Source organism: Coenobita brevimanus, chromosome 112 (genome assembly GCF_032717465.1).
Source record: "Coenobita brevimanus isolate Jiangsu-jjx chromosome 112, ASM3271746v2, whole genome shotgun sequence".
Lineage (NCBI taxonomy): Eukaryota > Metazoa > Arthropoda > Malacostraca > Decapoda > Coenobitidae > Coenobita > Coenobita brevimanus.
Window position 1 is genome coordinate 21,550,542 of NC_137065.1, and position 23,098 is coordinate 21,573,639.

General features: G+C 40.4%; 1 protein-coding gene across 1 annotated transcript in view; it reads left to right on the plus strand.

Annotated features, from left to right (window-relative positions):
* Nucleotides 1-23,098, plus strand: part of LOC145418133 (uncharacterized) — a 191,710-nt gene that overhangs the window by 13,600 nt on the left and 155,012 nt on the right. Inside the window, exon 2 of the mRNA XM_080286656.1 lies at nt 4,642-4,908. Coding sequence (XP_080142782.1) covers nt 4,670-4,908 — 239 coding nt within the window. The 5' untranslated portion in view covers nt 4,642-4,669. The remainder of the gene's footprint in view (nt 1-4,641; nt 4,909-23,098) is intronic.

The window sequence follows — 23,098 nt, forward strand, 5'->3', positions numbered from 1 at the left end:
CCTCAGGCAGTACTTCTTTTATTTCCCTGGTATGACTATTGCTTTCATGGTGGAGAGCCATAAGAGTGTGCCTTGCACATTACGGGAGTTATTCTCTCAGGCATGGAAGCACACATTCCTTTCTCTTATCCTGTTTCTAATGCAAATAAACCTTGGTTTTATTACGCTTGTTCTAATGCTATTTACAATATGGAGAGGGCTTGCATAAGTTAGTGGAGCCAACCCACCCCTGAATCTCGTCTTTTTTATGTTTCCTTCCAGAACTGTGCTACGGTAAGCCTGTTCTTCACTCTGCTAAAAATAATATCATTTGTACTAAATGTTCAGAACTCTCCAACTCAGATCTTTCCGCTCCGTCTGGCACCTTGCCAAAAACCTTTCTATCAACGTTACCTCATCGTCCTTCCCACCTCTTTTCCACTCTGATGGCTCTGCAGCTGTTTCTTCTGCTGATAAAGCAGAACTCTTCATTCAGACTTTCTCCTTTGGTTCCACCTTAGACGATTCTGGTGTGGTTCCTCCGTCACTTCTCCCCTCGCCCCCTTACTTCCTCATGGCTAACATGAAAATTTATTCAGTTGATGTATTTTCTGTCATCACTGGCCTCAGTACTAACAAGGCATATGGGCCTGGTGGGGTCCCTCCTGTTGTCCTCAAGAACTGTGTTTCTGTGCTTACACCCTGCCTAGGCAAACTCGTTCACTTTTGTGTCAACTTATACCTTTCCTTCTTGCTGGAAGGTGCTCTCACACAGCCTATCCCAAAGAAGGGTGACCATTCCTAGACCGCTAACTATCACTCTATTGCTTTAACATCCTGTAAGTCGCAAGGTCTTGAAGCTATTCTTAACCAAAAAATTATAAAGCACCTTTCGTATCACAAACTTCTTTCCTATCATCAGTATGGGTTCCACCAGGGATGCACGCTATTGATCGAAGGGTCGACCGTTCAATCCTTCCCGAGGGCCATAGTCGTCAAGAACATCCTGTGGCAAGTTTCCATATACTTCAAAAAAGTCTTCTCAAAATAAATATACCTTTCATACTCCTCGTCACCCTCCTTTTGGCACATTGGCAAAAGCTTTGCGGTAGCACTTGACATTTCAAAGGCTTTCGATCGAGTTTGGAATAAAGCTTTAATTTTCAAAATGCCCTCTTAAGTTTCTGTTCTTCTATCTGTCCCTTCATCTCTAACGCTCTTGCTGGTAGTTCTATAGCTGCTGTTGCAGATCACCACCGTTCTTTTCCTAGAGTTATGAATAGTGGTGTTCCTCAGGGTTCTGTCTTATCATTAATTCTCTTCCTTCTATTAATCAATGACCTAAGCTTTGTATCTCACCCTCTTCACTCATACGCTGATGACTCCACGCTTCACCTTTCCATTCGCTTCCTGCAGCATCCATCTCAGCAGTTACTTCAACAAACAAGGAATGAGACTATGGCACATCTAATGTCTGACTTGGCTCATATCTCTGATTGGGGTAAAAGTAATCTTGTTCTTTTTAATGCTTCAATGTCAGAATCTTCTGCAGGAGTATCTTTACTTTCTAACATCCAACTCAATCCCGCATCATCATTAAACATACCTGAGATTTCATTCTCGTGATTTATCTTGGAAAGATCATATTACCTTACTTGTAAAATCTGCATCCAAGAGATCGGATGAGCTAAGCCAACTTCGGGCCTTCTTTATCCCTGCGCTGTTCTTGGCTTTAGATACAGGTTTGATTCACTCTTGTGTACGGTACAACTCTCATGTGTAGTGTGGCTCCCCACATACAGATCATCTCAACAGTGTGGAGTCAATGACTTTTCATCTCATTAACTCTCATCCTCCTGCTGGTTCCCTTGAACCTATGTCTCGTTGCCGCACAGTTGCATCTTTATCTCTTTTCTATCGCTACTTGAATGGTCACTGCTCTTCTGAACTGTCTGCTTGCAACCCTCCATCACTAAGGTGGGTGTGTAGAACCCGTCTAACAACAAACTATAATCTCTTTTCTGTCCAACTCTCTAATGCAAGAGATAACCGTTACTCCCAGTCCTTCATGCATGCAACAGATCACCTCTGGAACTGTCTTCCTTTGCCAGTATTGCCTACTGCCTATGACCTCCAGTCTTTCAAGTGCAATGTGTCCTGGCATCTCGAAATGAAATGAACAGATCTTGGATTTGGCTCTCTGTTATCTTGTTTTTGTTTTTTTCCTGGATGAAAAAACCTTACAGGCTTGTGGCCTTTGGTTCCTTCTGCCTTGCATAAAAAAAGAAGCTAAATTCTTTATGACTCCTTTAGGGGAAGTATGAGGACCGTAGACCATCCAAGTCATCTTAGTTGTAGACAAGAACTCTACTTCCCTGGCAGCATTTGGCAACCCCTTAGACTCGAGTCGTGGTACCGTAACACACTATCCCCTCGGACATCAGGCTTCTGTCAACTACATTATGCCACTGAAGTACATTTTACTACAGAAGTAAGGAACTTAGTTCCTTTTCAAAATGGTTAGGTTCTTTAAATTTTAATTCTCGTCATTCCCAAAGGATTTCATTAATGTAGCTCAGGATATAATTCCCGAGGTTGCGGGACTAAATATATTTGAAGAATATAGTGAGGTGGAAATAAGAACGAAATAGAATTAAAGTAATTGTTGTGATGAGGGTGAGCTGTAGTTTTTGTGTTTCCCTTCCCGTACTGTAAATTATAATGTCAGTCTATTGGTCTTAATCATAATGCTTTCAGCATAAGAGCTTAGCTGTAATTTATTTTTGCTACAGAGGCGTCCGGAGGGGGGGCAAGGGGGGCAGTTCCCCCCCTTGAAATTCCAAAGTGTGTTTGGAACTTTCCCGGTCGTCACATATATTTTCGTTCCTTTGAGTTATACCATATCAGCATATGAATACTTTTCGACTGCGATTTAAGTACATCTTGATACTATACTCTATAGTGAATTATATGATCATTAAGGTCACCATTTCAAAGTTGAAAGAATAAATATTCCAGTAAATGCGGGAAAACAGGGAATCGAGTATTGCCACCAAAAACTGAATCAGCATCGCGGTACTTCTGGCGTCTCGCTGCCTAACTCATGGCTTTCTTGGGTAAATGCGAATTGTTTCCTGCAGTTCGTGAGGCCATTCTTGTGTTACTCCTCCAGCAACTACATATCAAGTTGAGCGCTCATGCAGCGCTCTCAGGCGGGTTAAAACATGGTTGCATTCATCCATGTCGACTAGTCGCCTATCTTGTCTGTGTATATTGACTCTGCACCGAGAGAAAATTACTGCCATGAAGGATGCTTTCATTAAGGCCGTCATCCATCGTTTCGGTAGCGACAGTCGACGGCTTCAGTTCTTGTTCAAGGATGAATGAGTGATTTGAGTCGATTCAAGCATTCTGTCACTTTATGTATTTTATGTAAGTCATGTAACTCATGTAAGTATATGCCTATGCCTATTTGGAGTGTGTGTATTGTGATATACAGTAATATAACCGCACATACTCATATATGTATAATTTCTTTTATTTTGCCCCTCCCCTTACAAAAAACTCTGCGGACGCCCCTGTTTTGCTATCTAACAGACGATTTGATGCACGGTAGAGGACTTTTGTTGTGAAATGATTCATGAAAACTATAATCATCAGCCTCCCCCAGTTTACAAAGAGTCTCAAGCTAAGAATAATCAAATACTGGTAAGGAGAGAAGAATATAGAAACATCATTACAGTGAAGATGCTAAAACGTAAAACTGATAAGAGGAAGCTAATCCTCTAATACTTGACAAACAATAATTGTTCGAACGCCTGCATCTCACTGCAGAGAGCAGTGACATCAGGAGGCCAGGCAAACCGGAACCATTTCTTCATTACGGGGTTCTCTCTCTCTCTCTCTCTCTCTCTCTCTCTCTCTCTAAAGGAATGTTTTTCTGTCCTATAAGGAAATCGAAGGGGTTGTATATAGAACTTTCTAAACAGTTCTAACTGATGTGTACATTACATTTGCTAAAGTGGCACCCCTGATGGGCAAAATTAGAACTATTAGTAAATAATTGCCAACATCGTGGAAACATGGTGTTCAGTTACCGTAGATTTTTTAAACTACAGTCACATTATTACTATTATTATTAGCTATAACGGGTTGGATGGGTGGACAGATTGGTGGGGTGGACAAGGCGGGTGGGACAGATGGGCAGGGTTGAATGGATGGGTGGGTGTGGAAGGGGAAGGGTGAGTTAAGTGGGTGTGTGTTAGTGGGTTGGGTGGATGGGCAGAATTGGGTGGATGTGGTAAGGTAGCATGGGTGGGGGATGGGTAGGATGGTTGGGTGAGTGTGGGTAAGTGGGTGGGAAGGTGGAATGGTGGATGGGTAGGGTGGGTAGGTGGTGGGAAAATATGTCCATGGGAGGAATAGGTTCATGGGAAATATATCTATGGGGAAATGGGGCCAAGGAGGAACATACTGCAGGTTGATTGGGTCAAATGGGACTGCAGGATCTTTCCTCACAGGGAGAGTGACTTTCCAGGGTCCAAGGCAATGGCAGTATGAACGGTCATAGGGTTTTACTCAGGCAATGCCGGGTTCCCCTGCTATTATATCTATATCTATCTATCTGTCTATCCATCAACAAAATAATGTTTTCTTCCAAAGGATGTGATGACAGACAACATTCAAGTTAATGTGCAAAATCATGCGATTCCTGCCAAACTGGTGCATACAAAAACTTTCATCCCGAACCTCGACGCCCAGTTGCTCAGACAGAGATGAAGCTTACCAGAGTGGTGGAGGAGGAGGAGGAGGAGGAGGAGGAGGAAAAGGGTGTGGGCACTGCAACACAGAAATCTTCCAACGCGTCAAATCACATCTTAAGTCTTCTGCATTCGGGGAAGGACCCTTCTCACCCGTCAAAGGCACCAAGTAAGTGTCTGGTAGTTTACTGTTGATGTGGTTGATCAGAAAGGAAGGAGACTGTAGGTACTGCATCACAAAAATCTTCCAAAGTATCATTTTATCTAAAGTCTCCTGCGTTCCTGGGAACAGACATCTCGCCATCAAATGGCACCAAGTAAGTGTTTGCCGTTTACATTTGATATAGCTGACTCATGGATGGGCACTGCAACACAGAAATCTACCAACAAGTAGCAAGTCTGATATCTGTGTCCGTGGGGGCAGCGTTTCAATCGTCAAAGGGAGCCAAGTAAGTGTCATACATCCTCTACCTTAGTGAGTGAATTTACATATTAGCTTATGCTTCAGTACTCTGTTGTATGTTATTGCACCATCATCATCTTGATATCTGCCCACTTATCATGGGGTGAGGTAGGAATCAGAAAACAAGGAAAGAGAAATAATGAAAGAGGGAAAACTGTCAACAGCATGCCGATTGGACTGGGTCACATGCTCATTCACATATCATTCAAGCCTCTGGAATCATGGCTCCACTTGACATGCCTAATTTTGTAGTCATTTTTATTAATAAAAGGTTTGTTTCATATTCACCTGCAAGATAGGGTTAGTTCATTGACTATTTACAGAACAGTGCCAGACTCTTGTGTCCTCAGCATATGCTTCATCCAACCAATTCCCCTGTCAGTTACCCAGCTTTATCAACTTCCATACTTCTTTTTATACGCAGTCTGTTTTACAGTTTCCCTCCTTCTTCTTGGCCTACAACATCTCTTCACACCTTCTAACTCACATATACTGCACAATTTCGCAACCTTTCGCACCCATTCTCTACGTGTGACCTCACCATCTAAGCACACTCTTTTCTACCCTGTTATCAACAGAATTTTTCCTTGAAACACTTCGTAAATCACGTTATTTCTTAGTCAATCCCTCTACATACTCCACACAAACATTCCTCATCACACTCGTTCCCACTACTCATTCCTGTGACTTTTTGTCCTCAGGCCATAGGCTACCAGTCTCACGTGCATATGGTAATGTGGGCACAAAAACATCCTAATGGACGGTCATAAGAAAAATTATCGTTACCCTTCAGAGCTATGCACTATGACACAACGACGAAGTGTTGTGGAATGACGGGACAAGAAAGTTTGTACCACAAACCCGTCAGTGTCAGTTATGTGAGACACAGATACTAGAATTTGTGCTAGAGGTAATAACAGCTAAATAGATCGTTTGGCCTCTGTGCACAGAGACAATACGTTTTATTATCCGGCACCGAATTCATTAAATAAAAATATAACAGAATGGTGTCGAATCAGCAACACACATGCAGACGGGCAATGAGTATGTGCACCCATGCCAGACGTATGATAGTAATTCTTTCGATACAAGAGAAGTTAGTAAATTTCATAATAATAATGATATGTATTACTTTCTACTTATAATTAATGTTGAGTAGAAGGAAATTAATAGTGCGTGTTCAGTCTCATTGTTTTAATATTTTGTATACCCACCCCCTGCTTCCAAAACAACCTCTGGACGTCGACGTACGGATACCATTAACTCAGCCACACCCCATCCATATAAACTCTGAAGCATCCATCTGAAGCATTTAATCACCCATCTAAAGCAAAAAAATGAACTCTTGCACCCCTGCTAGAGTATCATACAAAAAAAAAAAAAAAAAAGTCGATGCCTATAGATTTAATACCCTTCAAAATAATTTATTTGTTGTATTCTATAGAGAATATGTGTTGAATAGTAGGAAAATAATGAACGTGCGAGTTTTACTATTAAATCCTCGGTGGGGCACTCAGGTAATGCAAACATCCAGTATACTGTATTTCCCTGCCATATGGCTCATTCTTGCTCATTATTCCAACTCTTGTAATGGGATTGTGATATGGCAACACTAGATGGGGGAGGGGCGAAGAGCAAGGACCCGCCCACATAGCCCAGCTAACGTTCGTTTTGCATCGAACATTCTTGGGGGTAACGATAGTTTTTCTTATGACTATACATTTAAATTCTTGTTTAGTATTTAGGCCTCCACAGCACCAACCACCATCCTTCCCTGTTTCACTCTACTTTCCCTTGTCATTTGCACATTTACCTCTGTTTTCTATTATGACACCGAAGTACTTAAACTCCCTTACTAACTGAAGCCTCTCTCCCCTGGCCAGTCTATCATACCAAGAGCTACCTTCTTACTCAGTAACCACCAATTTACTCATAACTACGTTTACATTCACAAAACTGTGCGCCAAAGCGTCAGAGCTCCTGTTCACCATCAGCAAGCACTATAGCATAATCTGCATGCATTGAATGTGACCATTAATTACAATATCCAACCCTCTCTTCACAACTCGAGCATTAATCTCTCTCATAACCCAATCCAAATACTGTATTCAGGGCATCCATGGGAACATTCCACATCCTTTCCCCACTTCACTACTGACACTGAAGAACTCAGACATCACTACCATCATAAATACTCTTTACAGCATTCAGCAGATTTTCGCCCTCACTATACATACTACATGCAAAATCGTTTTCTATACCCCTGGTAAGACGGTTTTTCCAAATTTATAAAAACCATAAACATCTTACAATCCATTTCATTTGATTCTGTATTATCTATCCTACTGCAAGTATTTCATCCACACACCCCTCACCACCCTTCAAACCTTCTTGTACGTCACCTACCAGGCTTTTTTTTATATGCTCCTTACTATCTCTTTCATCGTTCTTCAACAGAGCGCCTAACAGATTTACACCAAAATAATTTTTGCATTGACATTAATCGCATTTACTTTAGTACACGGGCAAAACCACCGTCATGTTTCACTTTATCGTGCAGTTCTACTCATCTAAGTTTTCTGGCATATTTCCAACAAACAATAATTTATTCTCTTCTCTCCACTACATTTCATCATACATACTTGATCGATGCCTGATGCGTTCTCTGTCGTCAGCCTGTTTAAACCGTTCTTCCCTTCTGCCGATGTCACAACCACCCTGCCCATTTTTTCTAATTTCTTCCATTTTTTTCTTTTAATTTTCATATTCCACCAAACTGTACCATTCTTACTAGTTTACTAGTTGTAACCCTCACATCATCACACACAGGTTTAGCATTCTTAACCAGTTACACGCTCTATGCATTTCACTAAATTTTCCAAATCAGTTTACACCCAGTCCAGTGTCCCCAGCTCTTCCGCTACCGTAAGCTCATTTTTCTTCTATCATTACTTTGTTTCTGAGCCTGTCCTGTTCCATTCCTTCACAGAGTGTACCGTTGTCTCCCATTATCTACCACCCTTCTTTCAGGTTTACCTTGCAAACGGAGCAGTATCTTTTCACTTTCCTCGTGTCAGCAGAAGTCCCAAACATCTTCCCGTTTACAAGCACGTGTCTCTTTATCTCCCGTGTCTCTATCTTGCGTATAACTGTGTGCACCTTTGTGAAAGAATAATTATTCACTGATGTATAACCCTCTTTTCTGACAAATGTTCTTCAGCTGCTGTCAGTTTCCGTTTACCCACGATACTCCGTAAAAATCTGTTACATCATTAACAGGTCCAGTGTCAGCTCTACCAGTCAGGTCTTCCATCCCAATCACTTTATGGCTAATGGTCGTCTGTTCTGTCACTCCTACTAGTTGGTTCCAAACCCAGTTCTTATCTCCCTCTCCTCCATTAATACAAGGTGCTCATGCAATCAGTACTACGTTCACCATCTTAAGTTTAAACTTGAAATACATATAATACTCTTTGAGTTAGATACATTCATAACCTTTCATTCCTTTCTTTCATTCATCGTTTATCCCCTTTTAGTTCATCCACGCATCCACATACAGGTACCTCACCTTACTTCCCTCCCACTGATACACTTCATTTTCTTTCCTCTTGATAAAAAAGAAAAGAAGAGATACCGGTCTGTTATTTTAATCAGAATCTTACTTAGAATCATACTATACCCACCGCCAAAGTTAAGCCCCGCCCCCTCACCCATCACCCGGAGAGTTGTAGGCCTGGGATATGAGGCCACAATTTTAGGAAGGAGGCCGGACTTAAGAAACAAGTTGCTTGACGGCAGGAACAGGCGACAGTAACTCCTTCAGCTCGGTGATATATATTTTCAGCTATGTCTGGACGAACTTATCCATATTAGGAATACACCTTAGGATTGCAGATATTCATGAAAGTTGCAGGTAACTCTTCTAGTTCAAAAAGTCTTTTCTGAGCAGAGTAAAATCATTTGATAACAAAAATAATATATAAAAGCCCACTACCATTGTGTAAAACTTAAAATTAATAACCATTGAAAAGAGGTAGGAAATCTTCAGAGTCGGTGAGGATACATTCATATATAATAGCACACTCTTCGGCAATACGTATAGGAAGTCCTTGTTGTAAGTCAAGTATTTAGTCTTATTTTTGATTAAGACAATATACATTATTAAAAACTTGTTCGTAGGTCCTAATTATGTATCTTTTGTCGTTACTTGCTAGCACAGAGTTTACTGGTAATTAAAGAAAACTGTAGTAAATTCTTGTTGAAAGTCTCTCTCTCTCTCTCTTAGTTCTTTAATAGTCACCTTTCCATGGTAGGTACAAATCTTGTATTCTATTCCAACAAAAGACAAATTATTATTATTATGTAGTGCCACAAATTTAATATTCATGTATGTGTTTAGAGGTACTGTAATTTTTAAGTTAGATAGGGTGTAATCTGAATACTAGTCTATAAATTCCTGTCCTAAGTAGTAATTCATATGTTAATGATTAATGTAGGGTTAACTTTATTTTTATATGTATGCATCTCTGTATCTATGCATTGGGTGATGTAATTGTGAGTGTTGAGCTATGGGAATTCCTCCTTCTGGTCGAGTAATGAATAACAGATGCACGCAGCTTTTCTTGTCGTTGTTGGGCGCCGAGTTTAAACCTTAAACAGATTAATGATGAATATACAATTCTTTCCGTATCCTAGTTGTGAAATGTTTACTAATGAAGCTGCTAGAACCCAAATATGTGAGATTAACAGTCAAAAAGGCCTAAATAATGTCATTTGTGAGGATTTAATAGTCCCGCTTACCTTAGCTGTCACTAGATGGCATAAGCTGCCCCAAAATTCAAGGCGGGATAGTGGTAAAATCAGTATCTAAATTAAGTAAGGATTGAATCCCAAATTTTCCCCAATTCAATCAAAAGTCCTGGCGTCATGGGTACATTGCTAAATAGATTGTGAAGAGAATTGAAACCCACCATATTTCAAAAACACCACCTCATTTGACCTAGCAGTGGCATCGCGGACGTACCAAGGAAGCCTTACTTGAGGCCCAGACGTCGTGTATAAAGGACGTTCGTTCAGGTGAGCTGTCCACATTTCTCCTCCCCCCCCCTCTTTTTTTTCTTTGTTTAATCTTTACTTGGCATGGACCATATGAAGTAATATTGCTGAAAGCTTAACGTAGACTTGAGGCCCAGACGTCGTGTATAATGGACGTTCGTTCAGTCCCCAGACACCGGCGACGTGAGTGTGAGCACGAGGCCTCCCCATAGTATTGCCCATAGACGTGAACATACTTACACTACCCATGAATTATTTTATAAGCAAAATATAATTGAAATAGTATCATTGATTTATCAAGTGAGATTTCTTTGTAAATAAGGAATAGAAATTTAAAAGTGATGTAATCTGGTAACGGAAAGGCGAAATTCAAAACCAATGACCGTTTTCTTTCTTAAATTAATATTGGGAAAAATTAGGAGCGTGGAAGGGAACAAAGGGGTTGTGAGCAATAATGTAATTTTGAATTATACCTCGAGGCTAAACAAGCCCGAGTGATTATGTATTCTGGGTGATTATACAATGTTTAATTTGTACCTCGAGGCTAAACAAGCCCGAGTGATTATATATTCTTGGTGATTATGCAAATTTTAAATTGTACCTCGAGGCTACACAAGCCCGAATGATTATACATTTCTGGTGATTGTGTAGTAATGACGATTAGGAACTATTAATAATCCTGAATTGAATAGTGGATTATAGAGAATTACATGAGAGTATATTATATGGACGAAATAGAACACGAGTAATAATTCTTATTGGTTCGAGGCTATGCCAGCCCGAAAAGACAACACATGCTCGTAAAAAGGTCCCTGTCTTGAGGCTATTGTCGAGCCCAAGAATAACTGACAAAAAAGAAAGTAAGGTACAGTGACCTCATAAATCGTTTGTATGTATCAAATTGTTTTCGCCTGGTAACAATGTTGGAGGAATGATCATCCAAACCATGGTTTTAATGTGGAATCTTCTTTCATATTACAAAGGGTCATGTAATTAAAATGTCTTTTGAAAACCAGCATAAAAAAATTATTAAAGTATATGTCATTTTCTTTCTTGGTGTACCTAATTAAGGAAATTATGTCCTCATGCCTAATTCGCTCCCCTTCCAATTCAAGATTCCTTTGCTGAGGGAACGACGACCACCTGTGGTACTGACTAAATCTAGGCTCGGCCAAAAACTACAAACACTACCAAAATTTTTCTTAAATTACTATCAACTACTATAGCCTACTAAGTCGAGTACCACCTGTATTATCCATGGATGAGTTGACCAGTACCAACAACCGGTAAGATTATAAATATCCGTCATTACACTGGATGAACAATAATGGTGGGATTGTAAAAGCCTACCATTACACTGGTGCCAATCAGTGGGGATAAAGATTCATACCGTTATAATTATTATTATTATTATTATTATATTTTTATTATCATTAATTATACACTGGGAAACTTTTTTTTTTTTTTTTTCGTGTCCGAAGGATGAAAATACCTGATTGTTACAGTATTTTTTTGTGCTGAATCCAAATACGTTTGTCAGATTTCTCTAGCAGGTATATAAGGTTTTTGAGTGACTTGCAATTTAATTGTTAAAAACTCATATATTTGCATTTTAAAATCTGATAAAACAGACAAACTTGTAGTTTAAATAGTAGCTTTGTTAGAATTTCTGTGATCCTTTCTCTCTGGAGTGTCTCTCTTACGAGTCCAAAGTAGTCAGCCAGCAAAATGGGGCTGCAGTTACATTGCTAACACTTTTTCATGTTAGAAATGTCCTGATGAAAATGTTCACCATGTTCATCACTCAGCGCACCCACGTTTTCTGAAAACGAAGTCCAAGTGAGAGTCCCCCAAATTAATCTTTCATGACATATTGCACCCACTGCTTGGTTAGACTTAAGGTCACACAATTTTGCAGGATAGTTTTCGGCCTTGTGTTTTCCCTCAAAAAAGTTTATGCAAGCACTTTAGAAACTCTGTCATGCAGATTTCTCAACTTCATTCAACTCTCCTTCAAATCTCTCATCTCTTAGCCATTCTCTGATCTGAGGACATACAAAAATACCTTAATTAATCTTGGCATGACTGATCCATGGAAACTTATATATAAAGTATGTAAATCCAGTTTGCATTTTATCCATCGTTTTAACAGATTTTCATAAGTCCAAGCTTGATATGCAAAGGTGAAAGGTACACTTTCTCAGGGTCAGCAAGTGGACTGTTCACAACATTTTTCTTGCTTGGAACAAGTGAGGTAGTACGTTTTGGCCAATCCTTCTGATTGTAGTATTTTTGCTTGTTCCTAATAGCCCACTTACATTAAAAAAAACATCAATATTTTGAGTATCGTACAGTAGCAAAAGTGCAATGATATTTACATCGCCACAGATATTCCACTTATGTTTTTGATACTGAACTTTTTCTACAAGCAATTTCATGTTGTATGACTTCCATCTCTTAGCATGTGCATTAGGTACAGAAGGATATTTATTTCCGTTATGAAGGACCGCTTTAAGGGTGACTTTGAGGAGACAATAAACAAACGCTACTCGTCCATATTGTGTTCATGGCCTAAAACCCCCATGACTGAATTAACATCTTTCAAAACACAAGTCCATCCTCTTGAGAGAAGCATTCTTTAAAATCATAACGACCGCTGCAGAAAAACCAATCAAACAAACTATAGTATCACGCTGCAGTATATTCCAATCCTCTAATCTTGAGCCTAAAAGTTTAGCCTGCCTCGTGGATAAATCTAAGTCACGAACAAGGTCATTCAGATCTCTTTGTGACAGTAAATGTGGTTCATTGGAAGAACATGTAACATGGAATACTGAACAAAAAATTTTTTCATCTTTTTTCCTCGTGATATACCGTACTTCAACTGTGTCTGATTCCTCATCACTTAGTTACATGCTCTGGAGGATTTGGTATTGGAAGTTCAGCACTGTAAGGAGCTGGTCTCACTGCAGATGGCAGATTAATGTATTTCACTAAGCTCTTTGTTTTTGAAGAGATCCATTTTGTACGTACAAGGCGGAACTATGAACATGGCGTTACAAGAAAACTAAGCTCTATAGGAAGACTGATTTCAAATTGGGATTCAGCATGAAAAGTATTCTGAGAGCATCCATCAGTACCCTTTGGACAAAATCCTTATTGACCAGTGTTATTATTATTACTACTACTACTACTACTACTACTCATACTACTACTACTACTGCTATTATTATTATTATTATTATTATTATTATTTGTTTATTTTTGCCTAAGTCGTACAATCCTGAAAATGTTAATACTGTCGTCATTAGTCTTCTCGTGGCGGGAACAACTCTAGTACTGTATTTAAGCTAATGACAATTTTATTCAGCTGACTGAGTCCTAAGAGCCTGAGATGTCTGTGTCCACAGTAGCTTACAGAAAAACTGCCCACTGAAATTCATTGTTACTGAAAAAGCTTACTCGCCAGTTGTTGCTATTTGCAGGATCAGTTGTATGAAGCGAGTGGTAATGATTTTAGTCGCATCTCTCTCTCTCTCTCTCTCTCTCTCTTATTACTACGATTCTGGTCCCTGTTTGATTTTCTACTTGCGTTTCTCATTATGGTGAGCATGCAGTACGTCGAATTACATATTCTCACCTCTTTTCTCTCCAGCCTTCAGTAAACTTTTTTTTTTTTTAATTTTCTAAATAGATCTGCAAAAAATAGTTGTAGATTAACTGCCTTTTCCTTATCGATTTCCTTACGCTAAATTAAAAATTTATGCTGAATTTTTAGTATCACGTACTGTTTGTTTACAAAATTAGATTTTGAAATCACGGAGCCCAGAAAAATTGAAGTTGACCAGTTTCGGGCCTGTCTCACAAGATTGCATAGCCAGTTTTTCTCATTAAATTACAGATCGTAACTGAGTTTGGCGCTATTATTTAGCTTATACTGTGATTGTCCATTAATATCAATAGGTGAGAAAGCAGTTTGGAAGGGGAAACAACGAAATATGTCAATCTACATCTTGCCTCAGTCCCTTTCCGACGTACAATACCTTGTAAATGTGATTAACTTTAGCACCGTACTGAAGTGCATTGTATGAGGCTTATTTTTGTAGTGGAGTTTGTTTTACTTTATTATTTGTTTTAGAGTCAGCTGTTGTTTTATCAGGCAGTGAACACCCGAGACTGTGTTAACCGTTCGGACAGTTTCTGTTACATCTGTGGTGAATTTGTTATAAGGAAACAACAGAGAAATATTAGAGATTTTGGCAAAAAAACATTTTATGCCTACCTTGGAATGATACTTGGATACCAGGATAAATCATGGGTTCTGCATAAAGTCTGCTTTATTTGTGCCGAAGAACTAAGGCAATGGACACAAGGAACAAGAAAATGTTTTTGTTTTGTTGTTCCAGTGTTATGGAGGGAGCAGAAGAATCACACTGATGATTGCTGCTTTTGTTCATGTAATCCTGTCCCTGCTGTAGAAACCCGTATGCATCTTCTTAGGAAGAGACTTTGGTGATGTGAGTAAAGGATACCGTCAGCTTCAAAACAGTACTAGGTGGAATTGCTAGAATCATAGCATGTGAGAAAATGGCGGTTTTCAAAATGGCCACCAAAGGGGTCTTTCAGGACTACAAAGGCTTACAATTTCTAATAGAAATGTAGTACCAGGAAGATTATAATTGGGTTTTCAGGCATGGCCGACACGATGACCGCCTTCCGGACTCTCTCCAAACAAAAGTCATGTATCTGTTGAAAGAAACATCGTGACTGGATGATTTTTATGTTTATTATGATGTTTTCAGGCACTGCCGACATGATAGTACCTTTAGTGATTCGATATCACCACATTTGATACCCAAAATTCAAGATGGCCACAAATAAGTAATGAATACATAAGCACAGAAAAGTATTTATTCAAAGATATTTCCCAGTCATAGAGATATCAGTACCATATGAAGCTCATTTCACGAACATAAGACTTAATCATGACTGAAAGATGGCATTTTCAATTAATTTGGCAAAATGACTTCTGGTTATGACAAAAAACTACTCGTATGACACCCTCCTTTTGACACAAACATTGCATTGAGCCACACTTACAAATGCCTAGCATTCTCTGGGGTAATGGATTCAGGCATAGTTCAGATAGTAGTGTGTCATTGTCTTTCACCCGTCCGTATATGGTAGGGTCTGTGGCAGGGTGGGCACCATCAAGAAGGCATAGAACTTAACGGACAGAGTAAAATGGTCTCCTGATGTGAACCCGAATTGCTCTTGAAATTGGTGGCAGGGCTTCCAACGATTTTGGTGTCGAAGCTTGCAGTTGGACTTCCACCTGGAGCTGGTCGAATGTTCACGATTCAGGTTTGCTCTTCGCGCCAGCCCACACCCGAACGAGATACTCCTCAGCTTTCATCAAGATCTCATCAGTGGGAGTGTCAGACGGCAAAATCACCCAAGTAATGCTCTGGATCACATGATGGAGAGGCGTATTTGGTACCTATCTTACTGCATAATCTCCAGTCAATATATGTGCCTTCCCGATAGATAATCCTACTCTCAGCTTATCTGCAAGAGTGTGTAGTGGTATATGACGCCGTCACTTACAGGTGCCAAACTCTACCCACAATTCTTGGGGGCCTCGGTTTAAAAAATATTGAACATAATGAAGTAGGTGTGCTACTGTGTCTGTGTCAATGGAAACTACTAGCAGCCGGCTACTTCCCCGATCCACCTCCCATGGACAGTACATCACTATGTGTTCAGCGGCTTCTTCCACATCACATGTCAGCATGTCTATAGGTTCTGTAGTTTCAGAGGGCAGGTTGGGTGGACGGCCTTCCAGAGTGGAGGAACTCTGCTGACACAACACCATCATCGGTGACGCATCCACCAAGCACAACCATTCAACTTCATGATCTCAGGAGTCGAGACAAGATCGCGAACAAGATGCTGTAACATAGTTTTGTTGGTCGAGGAGGTCCACAACTTGTTCATTTGTTGGGCTATTGGGACACCTGCAGTGAGCTCAGTGAAGTCAACGGATTCAACTCCACCAGCGCGACAGAGCCTTTCTCCACCCTTAGCAAATGACTCTAAGTTGCTGTCAAACACGATATAGAGGCTGGACCTGGAACAAATAGAGTGGCCTGCTGATAGCACACAATTGATTGCACTTTCGAATGTTCCAGATGAAGCCAAGTTTGGGAAGGAAGGTATTTTCGACTTGAGGTCCAATATAAAGGATGCATCTAAAGGCAGGAAAGTGGAACTCGTCACCTGTTAAGCTCTTCTCCAAGTCTGCAATGAGCACACTTTTGTCAGTCTTGGAAGGAAGATTGCCTTCAAATAGAGATGAAGCAGGCAGGATATCATGGGCACGGGTAAATTCAAGTTCCATGCCTCACTCTTTCACAATTTCGATATCACATTGAACTGCTGCAGTCATTTTCGATATCACAGCACAGGTTGCACTCACATAAGTGGATGGTTTGCTGCCAGGTTGAGGTAATTTCCTCTTCGATATAGTGGTAGAGAGTTTTTTGGTCTTGTCAACAAACCTCTCTCTCTGGAATTCTCTTACCAGTTGATCCCCATTCACCTGCACATGGAGCAGCCAGATGGCAAATTCATCCAATGCCAGTTGCTTACTGATTAGATTGTGCAGTTTTATGGCAAGAGCCTTGATGATGTAAGGGTTACCCCTTTCTTGCACAGAGTCCAGGAGCTTTGAAACGTTTTCATTCGGCTGATGAGCTTTGCATCCAGTAAGTTCATGATGAACCCTCTCTGATTCACTATGATTCATTGACACATTATTCATATTATCCCTGAAGTTGTTTGAAATGAGGAGAATTTTGTGGAAAATGAGTTGCCACTCGATCACTACCCTGAGACTTCTTCTTTGGCCAACAATGCCACCAGCACTTTTTGATGCCCTGTGGATGGATTGTTCTAGCATGTGAGTTTCAACTCGTTCCTTCACGACAAACTGACCATGCATGACCCGCTAAAAAACATCTGAATGAGTTGCTTCTAAGGCTTTCATGGATCAAGGTAGAGCACGAAAGTAGTTGATGCAGTTGCTCTCTCAGAAGACGGGCAGAGAAGCTTCCACGGAAGCTAGGTGTAGAGGGAAATTTCCTTCTCGATCTGATGCAACCACGTTCTTGATAGTAGCAGCCATCTGTTAAAACACTTGCAGTTACTGACACACCTCAGATTTTGCACAGCATTCTTCCAGAAAACATTCAAATTGTTCATGGAGATTTGATGACTGGTCAGATAGTTCTGTGAACTTCTCAGTGGGCCTTTCCTCTGCACATAGAGCTCTCTGTACTTCGTGTGCACGTTCTGTGAATTCGCCATTGATTCTATGATCATTCTGCACCAACCACTCCCAGAATGCCTGTCATGCCAAGGAGTTGAGAAGATCTGATACCATCGTGATTCCTTCCAAAACTGAGTTAAAAAAAAAAAAAAAAAAAAGTAATATCCAGAGAGTACTGCTATATTCTAGCTACATCGATAATTTGATAACTTTCTTGTTAGCTATGGAATTTGGAAGACGGGCATCTTGCATTTTGAGTATGAAATGTGATATCGAATCAGTAAAGATACTATATACTGTATTGTGTCGGCAGTGTCTGAAAACTTCATAATTAGCATAAAAATCATCCAGTCACGATGTTTCTTTCAAAAGATACATGACTTTTTTGTTTGGGGAGGGTCCGGATGGTGGCCATCTTGGATTTCGGGTACTACACAAGGTAATTGGTTTCCTATAGGCACCATCGTGTCGGCCGTGCCTGACAACCACATAATAGTCTTCCAGGTACTACATTTCTAATAGAAATTGTAAGCCTTTATAGTCCTGAAAGACCCCGGTGGAGGCCATTTTGAAAACCGCCATTTTCTCACTTATGCTATGATTCAAGCTGTTTCACCTAATACAGTTTTAAAGCTTGCGGTATCCTTTATTCAAATCACCAGTCAAAGTCTCTTCCTAAAAAGATGTATATAGGTCTCTACAGCAGGGCCTGGACTAATGTAAAGTTCAATAATTCCACACAGAATAGATACAATCTGCTGCTCATGGATCAGACATACCCTATCAATCTATCTATCTATTGCCAGATGCCATAATCCCGTAAGGGGTGGCCATTTGACTTTGAGTTATTTGTTTTACGGGGAGGGGCACTAACCCTTCGCCAACCCACTTGTTGACACGTAGGGAGCACGTATGGTTTGATTATATGGTTATCACCCAGCGTTGTAAAGACATACCCATGCCAGTAATAAATGGGGACCTTTCTTGACCAACAAAACAGTGGCAACAATGATGATGCAGACTTCCAATGTGATAATGATAACATGGAAACTCATTTTTTTCTAAACATGAACTGAATGATCTGATAAAAGACTTGGGCCTTGCTAAGGAGTCTGCTGAAATGTTATTACCGCCTGGCACATCGTTCTCCTGGTACCGGAACCGAGAGAAATATTTTCTCCCATATGTTAAACAAGATGTTTTGGTATATTGCACAGATCCTGCAGGATTAAGATAAAAGTTTGGTGTCAGTTAGTGTTGATGATTATAGACTGTTCTCTGATTCTTCGAAAAGAAGTCTTGAGGCAGTTCTTCTACACAATGGTAACACGTATGCTTCTGTTCCTGTAGCTCATTCAGTGCACCCCAAGGAAAATTATAACTTAATTATGGTTACCATCCGCGTTGCGAAGCGAGCGGAGTGGTAATGTTTTCAGTTGTGAGGTTGGCTAGCTTACTTTATTTGTGTGTGGGTAAACAAGATATCTCATGAATGGCCTGAGCTATCAACATGAAACTTTCAGGGCATCAAGATATGGCCAAAATCGTAGACTAGTTCGAAAATTGGCATTCGGGGTCAAGGTCAAGGTCACCAAAATGGCTGCCAAAGGTCAATTAGTTGACCTTTGGTGACCTTGACCTTGACCTCGAGTGCCCATTTCCGAACTCGTACAAGAGTCTGAGGCTTCTTGTACTCTTGGTTAGGTGATTGTGTGGGGTGGGACACCAGCCCTCCGCCAACCTGCTTTGTCTGGTAGGGAAGACATATGGTTTGGTTATACGGTTGCCACCCAGTATAGCAAATGATTTCCTGGCTTATGGATCGAAAAGTCTTCATGTGCAGTGAAATTTTAGTATGTGCAAAAAAAGAAATCCAAGCAAAATGTCGACTTGCATTTATTACAAAAGGTAAAATTACAATGTGTTTTCTTATATAAATTGTTGAACAAAAACTGAGTGGCTATGAACTCAGATATTTATAAAAGACGAAGGATTTGATGAATACCAAACAAAAAGGGCACATAGGCTAGATGATTCGGAGAAAGAAAAGTTAAATCAAGGAACTGCAAGGGATTATCAGTAAAAAGAAAATGTCAACGTCTAAAAGAAAATGTCTGCCTTCTGAGTAGACTTGGTGAAAAAACTCACTGTAGTTTCAATGTACAGAGGGCAACCAGTATTAAGACAAAACAGTTAACAAGCCTGGGCTGTGGAGTAATAATGTGTGGTCACCAAACTAAGTGCAGAGAACCCTTGTCTACTTTCAGTGAAATTATTCCTTAGCGGTCTATGTCTACAGGTGTCAATGGGTGTGGTAATCCTGAGTAACTATTAATTACACTGACGTACGAGTGCATTCATTTTATTCTGGCTAAAGTCAGACGACTTTATTCAGCTTTGGAAACACTTTTCAGATGAATGGTTATATACTTCGTTAAACCGTTCTTTACGACTGATTTCCTAAGTTTAATAAAATCATTTGAAGGGAGCAGTAATAAAATACACATTGAGTTCTCAAATTATGATGTTAATGTCTGCTATTGAAGAATATAATTTGTTATATAACTATGATTAATACCAAATTATTCAAACATTTTGAATGTTTGGCAAGACAGACTACTGTATACATGTGGTTAAATTTGACTGCGGTGAGTTTCATTTATCATAAGGAAATAGATGTTGGTCAGATGTTTGTACAAAGACAAGAGTTGTTTCGTAAAATTGGTGAAAACATCTGCTGAAAGGCTGAAGTTTTGGTGCGCTAAGCTTTGTCATACGGACGGTTGGTAGCATTGACACGTCACTTTTAATATATATATATATATATATATATATATGCTAGGAAGAAGGAACCAAAGGGCACTAGCCAGCAAAACTGTTCCTTCCAAGAGAAAAACAAAATACAAGAGAGAGCCAAATTCAAGATCCGACCATTTCGACATGCCTGGACACACTGCATTTGAAAGACTGGAGATCATAGCTAGCAGGAAATACAGACAAAGGGAAACAGTTCCAGGGTTGACCTGTTGCAAAAATGAAGGACTGAGAGTAATGGTTAAGTCTGGCATTAGAGAGTTGAACAGAAAAAGGATGAGAGTTTGGTGCTAGACGGGTGCTACGCGCACGTCGTAGAGATGGAGGAATGCAAGCAGAGAGTTCAGAGGAGCATTGACCATTGAAGTAGTGATAGAAAAGAGAGAAAGATGCAACAGTGCGGCGAAAAGACAGAGGTTGAAGGGAGCCAGTAAGAGGAGGAGAGTTAATGAGACGAAAAGCCTTTGACTTCACCCTATTGAGAAGAGCTGTATGTGGGGAGCCTCCCCACACATGAGAGTTGTACTCCACACAGGGGCGGATAAAACCAGTGAATAAAGTCAACAATTGTGCTGGGGTAAAGAAGGAACGGAGTCAGCTTAGCGCACCTAATCTCTTGGAAGTAGGTTTTACAAGAGATGTACTATGATCTTTCCAAGATACGTCCCGAGCGAATGAAACCCCAAGCATGTTCAAGGATGACGCAAGATTAAGCTGAATATTATTAAACATTAGTGGGTACACCTGTGGAAGATTTTGCCGGGTTGACAGGTGTAAGAGCTGAGTATTTGATGCATTATAAGCAACAAGATTATTTTTACCTCAGTCAGAGTTACGAGCCAAGTCAGACATTAGGTGTGCCATATCCTCATCCCTTGTTTGTTGAAGTATCTGCTAAGATGGACGTTGCAGGAACCGAATGGAAAGGTGGAGGGTGGAGTCATCAGCGTGTGGGTGGATGGGGTTAGATGTACAGCTTAGGTCATTGATGAATAAAAGGAAGAGAGTTGGTGATAAGTCAGAGCCCTGAGGAACACCACTGTTGATAGATTTCGGAAATGAACGATGGCCGTCTACAACAGCGGTTATAGAACGACCAGAAAGGAAGCTATAGATGAAGGCATAGACAGAAGGATAGATACCGTAAGAGGGCAGTTTGGAAATTAAAGATTTATGCCAGACTCGATCGAAAGCCTCTGAGATGTCAAGTGTAATGGCAAAGCTTTCGCCAAAGTCCCGAAAGGAGGATGACCAGGAGTCTGAAAGGTAGGTGAGAAGATCGCCAGTGGAGCGTCCCTGATGGAACCCATACTGATGATCAGAAAGAAGGTTGTGATGGGAAAGATTCTTTAAAATTTTTCTTTGAAGAATTGACTTGAAAACTTTTGAGATAGAGAAGGTTAAAGCAATTGGACGATAGTTAGAGGGTTGGGAATGGTCACCCTTCTTTGAGACTGGATGAATGACAGCAAATTCCAGCAAGAAGGAAAGCTACAAGTTGATAGACAGGCGAAAGAGTTTGCCTAGGCAGGGTGTAAGCACAGAAGCACAGTTCTTGAGATCAGGCCGATATCCCTTGTTAGTACTGAGGCCTGTGATGGCAGAAATTACATCAGCTGAAGAAATTTTAATGTCAGCCATGTGGAAGTCAGAGGGGGGAAGTGATCAAGGAGGAACAGCACCAGAATTGTCGAAGGTGGAATTGGAGGAGAATGTCTGAACAAAGAGATCTGCTTTATCAGTAGAAGAAATAGCTACAGAACCATCAGAGTAGAAAAGAGGAGGGAAGGATGATGAAGTAAAGTTGTTAGAAAGGTTTTTGGCAAGGTGCCAGAAAGAGCGGGAAGAATTCGAGTTGCAGAGTTGAGAGCATTTAGTACCGATGAAATTATTTTTAGCAGAACGAAGAACAGACTTTGCACGATTCTGGGCAGAAACGTTAAAAAGATGTGATTCACGGGTGGGTTGGCTTGGTACCTTTTATATGCCCTCTATATGAACCCGCTCTCATCTGTTGTCTTTATATGCCATGTCAGCAACACTGTCATTCAAATACGTAATGATATGTCCTGAAATCAGTTCTACTTCCATGCTAATTTTACTTCTACTGAAGTTCGTCATTATAGGCTGTGATTGTCATTATGTCAGTGTCATCAAGCAAAGCTGTCAAAACTATTCTACAAATGAGGATAGAGTTACTGTATAATGATAAACAAATGTCTTGCTATGAGGTGACATGAACACAGGCTGGAGTTCCAAAATATATAACCTAAGTCTATGCCCAGCTATTCATGTGCTACATTCTAGGTGCAGTTCGTCTCTTTCGGCATAATCTCTGCTTGCAGGTGCTGACATCCATCGCTGTGGTTATATTGGTGTGGTAACGCGAGAGTGGTCTGAACAATGACCGTTCTCCATTGTGCCCTCCTCCCTAAATCGCCTAATCCACCTTTCTTTTGCTCTGCTTACTCGTGCACCGAATGTTTGCAATATCTGTTCGGGATTCTCCCTGAATAAAAGCATATAATGCAATCTCTCTTTTTCGAGAGAGCCGGGAGGAGAGCAGATGGAGACACGGTGGAGGACGCATCTCCTGCTACTGCCTTTGACCTGCTGGGGGGGAGCAACTAGCAGGCCTCAGTCTTTGGCGGCCCAGAAGATCAATGGAACAGTGGTATGGTTGAACGTCAGGGTAGG